The sequence below is a fragment of the Leguminivora glycinivorella genome, chromosome 5, assembly GCF_023078275.1.
Source record: "Leguminivora glycinivorella isolate SPB_JAAS2020 chromosome 5, LegGlyc_1.1, whole genome shotgun sequence".
NCBI classification, from domain to species: Eukaryota; Metazoa; Arthropoda; class Insecta; order Lepidoptera; family Tortricidae; genus Leguminivora; species Leguminivora glycinivorella.
Window position 1 is genome coordinate 12048680 of NC_062975.1, and position 11745 is coordinate 12060424.

At 41.0% G+C, this 11745-nt stretch overlaps 1 protein-coding gene across 4 annotated transcripts; it reads left to right on the forward strand.

The window, feature by feature from the left end:
* The first annotated feature begins 3445 nt into the window (after positions 1 to 3445).
* LOC125226742 lies at positions 3446 to 8114 on the forward strand. Of its 4 annotated transcripts, none has more exons than XR_007177122.1 (2): positions 3446 to 6114; positions 7119 to 8114. XR_007177122.1 is itself a non-coding variant. In XM_048130828.1 (2 exons), exons 1-2 carry the CDS (start codon positions 3630 to 3632, stop codon positions 7145 to 7147), a joined length of 1482 nt encoding a protein of 493 aa, XP_047986785.1. In that variant the 5' UTR covers positions 3446 to 3629; the 3' UTR covers positions 7148 to 8114. The 4 variants fall into 4 exon arrangements, 2 of the variants coding, with proteins under 2 accessions (XP_047986785.1, XP_047986786.1); XR_007177123.1 differs by having other exon boundaries at positions 7858 to 8114; XM_048130828.1 differs by having other exon boundaries at positions 3446 to 5082.
* The last annotated feature ends 3631 nt before the right edge of the window (positions 8115 to 11745 follow it).

The following is an 11745-nucleotide window of genomic DNA, read 5'->3' on the forward strand; positions in this document are numbered from 1 at the left end:
TTCGGTTCTTACAAGTAATTTGTTTCTTACCAGAGACCTAGAACAACCTGCATTTGCTTTAAAATTTGTTGTTGGAGTTACGAGAACTGAAGCGTGTCAGGAAACAACGTTTTGAATTGTTTTAGCAACTACATATCGCATTTCTGATACACAAATATCCTTCCACTTCTGTGATCTTAAGTGCGTTTTCACATTATCCGATTCGATATCGGATGTAGAACCGATATCCCATACATTGCAGGCGCTGTTTTCGATTTTTTCCATTGAAATTCTACCGACATCCGATATCGGATCGGATAATGTGAAAACGGACTAATAGCCTAGCAACACGAAAATGCACTGGAATTTTTGCCGCAATTTCTAAAATTGCTGGTTTAAGCCCTGACATATATTGTATTCGTAATCTAATTCAGTTTATAAGATCAAGATGTATGTAAGAAGAGCCTGGCATCCGTTGGCTCGTTGGGTGGACGACTTTCGAAAAACTGCAGGGCATCTATGGATGAGATTAGCCGAGGACCGGGATAAGTGGCGTACACGAAGGGAGGCCTATGCTCAGCAATGGGCGATTAACGGCTGAAATTATGATAATGATGAATTCAGTTTATAAGTTGATTGAAAGCAACATTAGTAAAATAAAGTTTCAGTTCATTTTAACACCTCTGTAAGTTTAGGTTAATATTTTTCAACGGGGTTACTAATCTGCAGTTCAACCGCCAACGCTAATATGAAGGCTTGTCGCGGCGCGAAGCAGAACTTTATTGTACTAAAAGTTATGTCGCTTTAGTGCTTAACTTTATAGTGAAATGGTTCAGTCTAGTTTGAAACGGTACGGTGGTTTCTGAAGTACCTACCTACTTAATTGCTCAAACACTGAACGAGATAATTAGGTATTGCTGGAGAAATAAGTTTTCCGTAAAATATATTGCGTCCACAGTTCAATGAGATTTTTTTTCTAACAAAGATAGATAGATGATAGATAGAGATATTTATTGTTCAACCGTGTTACACAGGTGTTAATTCGTTACATTAGTAAGTGACAACGGTGACCCAATTCGGGTCTACAATTATCACGCTAAAAAAACTTACTAGGTATAAATTATTAGCAATCATGTCATGGCGACAAATGTATATTATATTATACTTTTAAAAAATAAATTCTTAACAGGTATACAGTTATAAACTAGCACTTCGAGTTTTAAATTTCAACCATATACCTATTATACTCATATTTTTTATTACACATTATGTCTACGTCATGTTATTCAGTAGCCTAAGTCTACATCTAATCTTCAAGAAATAAAAAATAAGTCAAATAAAGTAGATTTTTGAGGCATTAATACACGTAAAAGGCAAAACAACACATGATATGCAAAGCGAATTTCGATGGTATTTTTAATTTGAAAGAGTGCATGGCTTGGATGTTTTGGGGTCGCCGTCATAATGAAAAGCTCTTACAGTTTTCAAGTTTGAATGTGAAGAGGGGATTTTATATTATGCAAAATTCTGCTCAGAGGGCTCAAGCATATTAAGAAGGGCCTTCCGCGAACCATGTGTGATGTGTTGACTCATTGTCGCACTTGTTAATGCGCACATAAGTGAGACATGGCCCCGTAGCCGAATGGCATTTCTACGACGCAAAACGAAAACGAAACGCCGCGAAAGGTAGTCTGGATCTGTGGCGCCAATACGCAAGAGCGATAGAGATAGATATCTACGAGCGTTTCGTTTCGTGAGCGTTTCGTGAGCGTTAGTGCCATTCGGCTACGTACCATGGAAGTAACATTTCGAATGTGGTTTGCGGTAAGCCTTTTGTATACAAACCGCCTTGATGCACCAATATCCTAGTGAACATTTATCAAAAAACTGCCTTAGCCATAACATGTAGAAGTTACTCTACAAAAAAAAACTTCCGTGGCATAACCTTGTAATATTCCTAATCTTTCTTTTTTATTTCTTTTCAACTAAGGAAGTGCGGTTAAATTCGGCGGAAAGTATTGAACAAGAACAAAACCGCTAAGTCAGAAGAGCCATTAACAATGTAGCGCGGACTTGATTTACTTCAAATTTGCTGGTGCTCCTCTCCTTTCTATCTTTTTAAAATTATTTGTTTTGCAAATGGAATATTGATATACGGGCAAGCAAAAGATTCAAAACTTTAACCAAAAGCGTTGCCAAATAGATATGTTAATTCAATATTGTAACATTTCAATGCAAAAATGTGTGAATTGAGCATCTAACTTAGACTTTTTATTAGTTTCGCGTACAGATTATTTACCTAAACAGAATAAGTACTTATCTAAGTATTGCCAAGTAATTGTACTAGACTACAAACATCACTTTGTAGGTACCTAATAAAATTTAATATTCTTTGCTTTCAATATCGACAAAACGTATTTTCCTTCAGAAGCAAACAAGTCAACATTTATTAAACAGAAAAGAGTTCCCAGTAAGAAATCTAAATGAAACAAAAGATAAACAAAGTGAATAAAACAAAAGAAAATTAAACGAGAAAGCTACTTAGGCTTCAAGTAAGTTACTAGGTCAACTACCTTTTAACTAGGTATTACCCAGGGGAAATAAATGGGACAGACCTAACGATTTATCCTGGCTCTTGATCCGTGTTGACACACTAACAACTACGCCATAGCCCCTGCTTAATGGATTGTCGCTATGAAAAATGGTCGAAACTTACACGGGACATCCTTCCGTGGATTTGTTGTTGGATTGTGCTTGCGAACGAACGCATTTCATTTCGAATAAATACTAAACTTTTCTTCATCACGCTTTTTAAACCAAAACAACGTCTTGCAGTATGTTTTTTTTTTGTTTTATTGAATACCTATATTATTATATTCTGTGACGGTTTCTTTGCCCCTCTTTCATAGGTACTGGTTTCATTGTTATTTTAGTACGGTGGTCCTTATATTATACTATATTATTTATTTTGTCAACGTGTATGACCTAGCGAGCAGTGCCGCTAACTTTGAAGCCAATGGTCATGGGTTCGCATTTATATGTGTCATAAAGATAAGATGAAAAGCAGAGATTAAGATTCCTGCCTCATAGATGTTTTGTTTAGGTAAACCATACAATTACCAAATAATTCACCCAACGGCTCAGAACCAAAATAAAATCAATGCAGATGAATGTTTCACGACCAATACAGGCCGTGTCCAACGAAGCTTGTAAATTTAACTAATTAACTTCTTAATTAATGAGCTAGCAAATGTTGAAAGTTCCCAAACAAACATCCCGAGCTGTAAGAAACAGTCGTGAAAACGACAACAGCAATCTCGTTACGGCATTGTTCAAATGGAATTTATGCAGATTACTGTAGATATTTTTTTCTAAATTACTAAATACTCTTACTGAAATATACAAAATATTTTATCATTTTATTCCTTGTGTAGTTTTTAAACTTGTAACCACAGATGTCATATATACTGTAGTGTAGGTACGCCGATATTATGTACATATATATGTAAGCGGGTAGATCTAAAGATTGTGTCATTCATGTCATTCCGAATATACCGTTAACCCAGGACTGCGTGTTTCTTTCCAATACTCCTATATTTCATTGGCAAACGAGGATTTGGGATTTATTGTGGTTGAGGAGGAACACAAACATGACAATTGGCAAGATTGGCGAGTTTGCCGCGGCGTCGGGCAATTGGTCACTGTACGTCGAGAGGTTGGAGATGTACTTCAAAGTGAATACGATCGCGGAGGGCTTGTGGCTGCCTACGTTGATTGCGGTAATGGGCGAGGACACATACGATTTGTTAAGCAACCTGGTTAGTCCTAAGAAGCCGGCGGAAATGACCTACGCTCAAGTCACCGACGCGTTACGTAAGCACTTACAACCCAAGCGCTCCGTCATGGCGGAAAGGTACCATTTTCGTCAACGGCGGCAAAATAAGGACGAGAGCATCACTCAGTACATCGCAGAGTTGAAGAAATTGGCTAAGCATTGTGACTTTGATTCGAGCTTAGAAGACAATTTACGTGATCAGTTAGTGTGCGGGTTAAGAAGTGACGTCATTAGACAACGGTTATTCGCGGAGGACGGATTGAAGTACGATCGGGCCGTGCAGTTAGCGTGTGCGCTAGAGGGAGCGGAACGGGACGCGGCAGCTGTGGACCAGGCGGGGTCAAGCGAGGGTCGGGGCCCGGCGGAGGGCACGGCCGCGGTACACGCCCTGGCGGCATCGGCGGCGCGCGCGCAGCAGTGGCACGGTCGGCGCAGGGGCGCGGGCGCAGCAGTGGCTCGGCGACCGAGCGGTGCAGCGCTGTGTAACGTGTGCGGGGCGAGCGATCACGCCAGCACTGAGTGCAGATTCAAGAATTTCGTATGTCGGCTGTGTGGAAATAAGGGCCATCTTAAGCGAGCCTGTCCAGAGCGAGCGGGGACGGCTGCGAGAGGGAGAGGTCGCTCGGGCCTGTACAACCTGCGAACGGCGGCGAACGGGAAGGCTACGGATGGCGGCCAGTCAGAAGATTCTGAGCTGGAGGGTGATCTGCATCAGTTGTGTTTGAACAGCTACAAGCCGGTAAGCATTAAGTTATTGGTTGATAATGTGGAGATGACTATGGAGGTGGACACGGGAGCAGCTGTAGCCTGTATCAGTAAAAAAACATATTTAGAACATTTCAAACACCGGCCACTTCTTAACTCAGAGGTTGTTTTCAATGTTTACAATGGCATGAAAATAAGGCCTTTAGGTATTATAAAACCACTTGTAAAGTACGAAGGGCAAGAGAAAGCACTAGAGTTGTTTGTGGTAGAAGGCGGATCGATTCCGTTACTTGGTCGCCATTGGCTTGTAGAGTTGAATATCAATATACCTACTTTAACTAAGAACAATGAGTTAAGTAACTTTAAGACAGAGTGTACTGATATATCTCTTTTGATTGGCAGGTATAAACAGCTATTCACTGACGGGCTCGGGCGGTTCACGGGCGGTAAGGCGGCGTTGCGCGTGCGCGAGGGGGCCGAGCCGGTGTACTGTCGCGCGCGCCCTCTGCCGTACGCCATCAAGGACCAAGTGGACGCGCAGCTGGACGAAATGCTGCGGGAAGGTATTATTGAACCTGTAGATACGTCAGAGTGGGCCACTCCTCTAGTACCCGTTAGGAAACCCGACGGAAGTTTACGTCTATGTGCTGACTTTAAAATCACGGTAAACCCTGTTTTATTGGTAGATAGGTTTCCGTTGCCTAGGGTGGATGATTTACTCGTGGGCCTAAATGGGGCGCAAATTTTTTCCAAAATAGATCTCTCGCAGGCCTACAATCAAATAGAATTAGACGATTCAAAAAAATATACAGTTATAAACACTCATAGGGGTCTATTTTTATATAATAGGTTAGTGTTCGGTCTAGCGTCGAGTCCTGGCATTTTTCAACGCATTATGTCTAACCTGTTACATGATATTCCAAATGTGGAGTTTTTCCTTGATGATATTATAATAGCCACTAAGACGGAGAAGGAGCACCTCGATACATTAGAACGGGTATTTAGTAGGTTACATGAGCATGGCTTGAAGTTAAAAAAGGGAAATGCCAATTTATGCTTGAGGAAGTTAGATACCTGGGGTATATTATCTCTAAGGAAGGTCTAAAGGTCGATCCCAGTAAGGTGGAGGCGATAACGAACATTCCTAGGCCGAGAGATGTTAACGAAGTGCGTTCATTTTTAGGGTTAGTTAATTTTTATGCCAAATTCGTTAAAAACATTAGTATGGTATTGGCCCCTTTATATAATTTGCTAAAAAAAAATGTAACATGGGAGTGGGATAACAGTTGCGAAAACTCCTTCCATACTATAAAAAAGTTCTCACTAGCGCCGATGTACTTATACATTATGATCCTAGTAAACAGCTGATTTGTACCTGTGACGCATCGAGCCGTGGCGTTGGAGGGGTGTTGACCCAACCGGGCGCGGGGGGAGTCGAAAGACCAGTTGCGTACGTATCTAGGTCATTAACAGATGCGGAAAAAAACTACTCTCAGATTGATAAGGAAGCGCTTGCTATTGTGTTTTGTTTACAAAGACTGCATCAATACTTGTATGGGCGACGTTTCATTTTACGTACGGATCACAAACCGTTGGTGAGCATATTTGGATCTAAACATGGGGTGCCCACTATGGCGGCGAGTAGGTTACAGCGTTGGGCGGTCAAGTTATCAGCGTATACTTACGACATTGAGTACGTTAATACTAAGGACAACGGCGCGGACGGGTTATCGCGTTTACCGGTAAAGAGTAGCCATAGCGGGCACGCGCGAGAGGTTCCGGAGCAAACCTATTTGCATTTTGCGCAAGACGCGTTATCTTTAGACTGCAATACGGTTAAAAAGTACACTCAACGTGATCCGGTTTTAAGTCGTATATTAGGATACTTAAGGGAACATTGGCCGGAAACAAATGAGTTTAAAACGTTGCAGCCATACTTTAACCGGAAGGCGGAGCTGTATGAGGAATTAGGCTGTATAATGTGGGGCCATAGGGTCGTTATTCCTGAATCGTGTCGTAGTAGGGTCTTACAAGAGTTACATGAGTGCCATATGGGCATAGTTAAAACTAAATCGTTGGCGAGAAGCTATGTTTGGTGGCCGGGGCTTGACGAAGCCGTGGAAAGTTTGTGCCGGGCCTGCCCCGTGTGCGCTGCGGAGGCTGACGCGCCGCCCAAGCAAGCGCCGAGCCTATGGCCATGGCCGGGTAAAGCATGGTCACGTGTGCATATGGATTACCTGGGGCCGTTGTTTGGCAAGTTGTATTTGGTAATAGTGGACGCGGGGTCCAAATGGTTAGAATTGTTTGAAGTACCAAGCACGGCAGCCCAACATGCGATCGCGAAGTTGAGTGAAACTTTTGCTAGATGGGGTATACCAAAACAGATAGTTTCCGATAACGGCCCTCCGTATACTAGCGCAGAGCTATCTACTTACTTATGTAAGGAAGGTGTGGACCATGTATTTGCCGCTCCGTATCATCCATCGTCGAATGGAGCTGCGGAAAATGGGGTACGCACAATTAAGCGGGTTATCCGTAAAGCGGTACGTCAAAATATTAATGTTAACTTAGCTATAAACAATTTTTTGCTTTATTATAGAAATACCGAGCATTGTTCAACGGGGGTGAGTCCGGCGGCGTTGATGTTAGGTAAACAGGTGCGCACCAAGCTAGACGCCTTAAGGCCCCACTGTGAGTCCAAGGTCCGGGCGTCACAAAAACGTCAGGAGAGAAGTTGCGGCGGTACGTCAGAGCGAATGTATCAACCAGGAGAACCGGTCTGGTTGCGTCAGTATCAAGGGGGGACGAAGTGGGTACCGGGTGAGGTCACTCGGAAACTAGGATCTAGGGACTACCAGGTTTTAGACGAGCAGGGTAGGTCAGCACATAGACATAGTGATCAACTTAAGCGTAGGACTAGGAACTCGTTGGTTTGCCCTGACAGCTCACCGGGGAACGGGAGTGGCCCATCTGTGGATGAAAAGGTTCCACCCGTGAGGCAAGAGGTCCCTGGGTCCTTGATGGCTGATAGTACACCGGAAACGCGAAGTTCCAGCCCTAAGGTAGGAAGTGCTGGTCCACTAGCGCTTAGTGATCAGGACTATCAGGAGACCGAGAATATGGTGGAAAATGTAATACCGGAGGAGAACCCGAACGCCGCCTTACCGCTCCGACCCCGTCCAGTACGCCAATGTCGTGTGAATAAGCCACCGCATTATAAAGTGTAATTCATAGCTGTTAAGATGCAATTCGTGTAGGTGCATTATAAGTTCGTCTTACACTACCTATATTCCTTCATTGTACTTATCTAATGTTTGTCTTTTCTTCCTTTTCTATAGGTATTATTACTCGGTTGAGATCTGATGTAATTAAGTAAGTGTAGTTATGTAACCGGTATCTATCTTATGCCGAATTTAGAGTATAGCTTGTATAATGTAACTTCAGTTCCCAAAAGGCTAGTCCTAAGGTTCTTATTGTTCTTAATAAGGGTGGAGGTGTAGTGTAGGTACGCCGATATTATGTACATATATATGTAAGCGGGTAGATCTAAAGATTGTGTCATTCATGTCATTCCGAATATACCGTTAACCCAGGACTGCGTGTTTCTTTCCAATACTCCTATATTTCATATACCATAGATCAAGCAAACGTATCTACTTAGCGTGTCAAATGAACTCAGTGAAATCCACTGAGTTGTCCGTCTTTACTCGCAGCTTGCAGCTTTCGGGCGTCAATTTTTGTAGGTTGAAGTCAACCAAAACATAAAAAATGCCTCGTTACGTGATATTCAATTGCAACAACACAAAAATTATGAACAATCAAGAGCCTGAGACATATTTAAAATTACAGGCAAGAATCAACTTCAGTACAAAATTTGACACGCTCGGCCCCTATACAAATATATGAATTTGTTTCTTCTATCTAAATTAAGTTCTGTGCTTGTAACTTTTTCCTGCTGAGTTTATGTAACTAAATTGATTTTGGGGTTGATTTCATTGTAAAAGTCAGTAAATATTTTTCGTTCACATTGTATTATTACCAGAGGTCGGACAGGGTGAACTATTTTCCATATAATTTGACAGGTCTCACGTCATTTACTAGCCCCGATGCATATGTTTTCGTCTAGTCAGACCATTTTTTGAGGTTCTCCGGTTTGTACAAAAATAATGTCTTAGTTCAAAAATCGTTAATATTGAATGCTAATTCTAATGTTGTTTATTTTTTATGGCAATATTGTACAATAACTAAATCTAAATCCAAGAAATATCATTGATACTGAAAGGAAGAAAATGATAATTTTTAATTTTAGAACAAAACGGGACTTAATCGCGTAAACACTTACATTTATATTTGGCCCGACGTTTCGAACATCACATTATGGTCGTGGTCACGGGTAGACTGGCGAGGAATTGCATCAACATCTTCTAGCCGCGCGAGTTTCTCGAACTACCCGCACTTGTTCTTGATTATTCACTTTTGCGCTAGGGTTGTCACTTTGCCTACACACAACACTCACGACATCAGCCGGTTTTGTTCTAAAATTATGAGTGCAAATCGTGTTAGTCTAAATCAATATATGATAATTTTTATTTTATCTTTTATGGATTGGTATTTTAAAATTCATGACAGATGTAAGGGGGCCCAAGGAAAGTAACTAACTTGCGTTATTAAACTAAAAACGAATCTTTAAGCCTATGCATGCAGAACTGCTATGGGATAGGAGAACATGATTAAGACAACATTTTTTAAAGTTCTTTTTTTTTTCACAATATAAGTCACATACAATTTTCTTTTACAATCTAAATAAACTATATGATGGTAAGAGACCCGACGGAATGTTACTGATACCGTGGAGGACGGGACGAGTGCTGGTGTGGAATGCAACCTGTGTGGACACACTGGCCCTGTCTCATCTTCACGGTACCACAAAGAAAGCGGGCGCGGCTGCAGAGATACATAAAAGACGCAAATACGGAGGTCTCGACGCCAATTACAACTTTGTTGCTTTTGGCGTCGAAACCCTCGGTCCGTGGGGCCCGGGCGCCCAGATTTTATACAAGGACTTGGCGAAGCGGCTGACTGATTCTACGGGAGACAAAAGAGCTGGCTGGCAGCTTCCTCGCTCAACGTATAAGTATTGCAATTCAGCGAGGAAATGCTGCCAGCATCTTGGGCACTATGCCTCATGGACCCTCTTTAGACTTAGATTTTTAGTTTTCTTTTTAATTGCATAGTTTATGATATTTATTGTATGGAAATTTTATTTAAGTGTTATTAATAAATAAACTTATATATAATAAACTATATTATAGTACTTTTACAATTCTCACTACTGGGTCGTAATATACCTACACGTATAAAAGTTATTAGAAAGAACAAAATATTTATGTATTAGTAGACGAACTCCACTGCATCGGGGCTAGTATAACGCAAATAGATTATACCCTTTCCGGGTTCTGATTATTACTAGAAAGGTACCTACAATTTCGGTCTATATCTTAGAAAGAATAATTTCGAAAGTTAAGTCTCATTCAAACGTTAAATAGAATACTGAGTCCCACCGCAAGAATTTCACAGGCACCGCAAAATCTCTTCGAATAAATTTCGTGGTCGTCCAATCAAGTGTGGCTTACAGCTGCGAGTTGAATGCAGCGAACCTGAGTACTGACTTTTTCATTTCATGCATGACTAGCTATCAACCTCTCTCAGTGATCATGTTCGAATGATTCGACAGTTTTACGTACAGATACGATAATAACACGATGTTTTTACGAGAAAATAAACGTATACTTATTGTATTATGTTATTCGTACATTCTTGCACTTCGAGTTTTAGAGTTTAAAATGTGAGAAATGAGAGAAAGTTTAATAGAAATAAGTGATAACATACGAATCTTCGTGAAACAGAAAACTGAAGCCTTGTATACTGCCGTGTAATGTATAATACATAATTATATGGTACAGGACAATTTTTGCGAATAGAAGTAGGTCTTATAATTTCTTTCCCATCACAAGTCTTTGTGTTTTGTGTATCTTTGAGAAGTGTGCGCGGAGCCGAACCTAACACGTAAAGGAAATCGAGCGAATTATAATTATTATTACATGCACCAAAAGGTATTATTACGATAATATTAATGTAGGAGGCACTCAGCTGATTTCATTTATTGAATCTACGGTCTACTTCGGACATTAAGAAACAATTATGTAATGAATATTCTGTTCACGAACTAACACGGTCTTTGTAATGTTACACTTAATAGCTAACTAGAATTACAATGGCCAGTTTATTGTTTTAAGAACGGTCAAATGGCCAAAATTAGGTTCTTGCTAGATTAAAGTTGGCCTAAAACCTCTGGGCATGCCAGTCCTAATTAGTTTAAGGGCGTTTTCCCCGGCTTACGTGTCGCAAAACGAGATAATTAGAGCTTTGCATTTTCGGATAATATTCACGCTAAGACGAGGCCGAAATGTACGGACTGAATTTGAAAGTTTAGTGGTATTATGCGTCGCGTCTTAAAAAATCTGGGCCCCTTGGAGCTTTTCCAAAAGAATAGGCGGTACAGCTCGATTAGAACTACAGATGTATTATATTTTACACAAACACTGTTATATTAAACTTGTAAAATCGGTTAACTCACGTAAAATTGTCGAAGATCGCTCGACATGTTTCGCTCTGTAACGAGGAGCATTTTCATTGAGCACACGCGATGCCGATGCAGTCTGCGTCGGGATACCATCGGCATCGCGCATGCTGACCTGGCACAAAACCGCCGCATACGTAACTGAATAGCAATCCATGAATGTTCAGCTGTGAACGCGAATATGCTGAGAAACAAAAGAAGACCCATTAAACAGTTTAAATCAAATAATCTACCGAAAGTTTGGCGCTGAGCTAGTTATACATTTAAATGGTTAAGTTCCCGAGTTTAATTTGTGTAACAAATTAAGCTGATCGCGAATGAAGTTTAGACACGTCTGACCGCGGTTGAGGTCGCGGGACTGCAACTTCGCGCCCGCACTCGGGAACTCTCGGCACCAATAAATTCTTGGAACATGAGATACGGAATGTAATGAAAGAATTTACAACTTTTCAACTCTATTTATTGATATTTGTTATGCACTTAAATGTTTGGTACTCGGAATGTAGAAGATTATATTTTATTTATACCTGGTCTCAAAGGACCCATTCTGTTTAAGAAGGACATGTGGAAAATTAATTGACAACCT

Coding starts and splice junctions, on each gene's coding strand:
- LOC125226742 (XM_048130828.1), top strand. CDS start 3,630: ATGACAATTGGCAAGATTGGCGAGTTTGCCGCGGCGTCGGGCAATTGG. Junction 5,083..7,118: donor GGACGAAATGCTGCGGGAAG/GTATTATTGAAC, acceptor GCTTTATTATAG/AAATACCGAGCATTGTTCAA.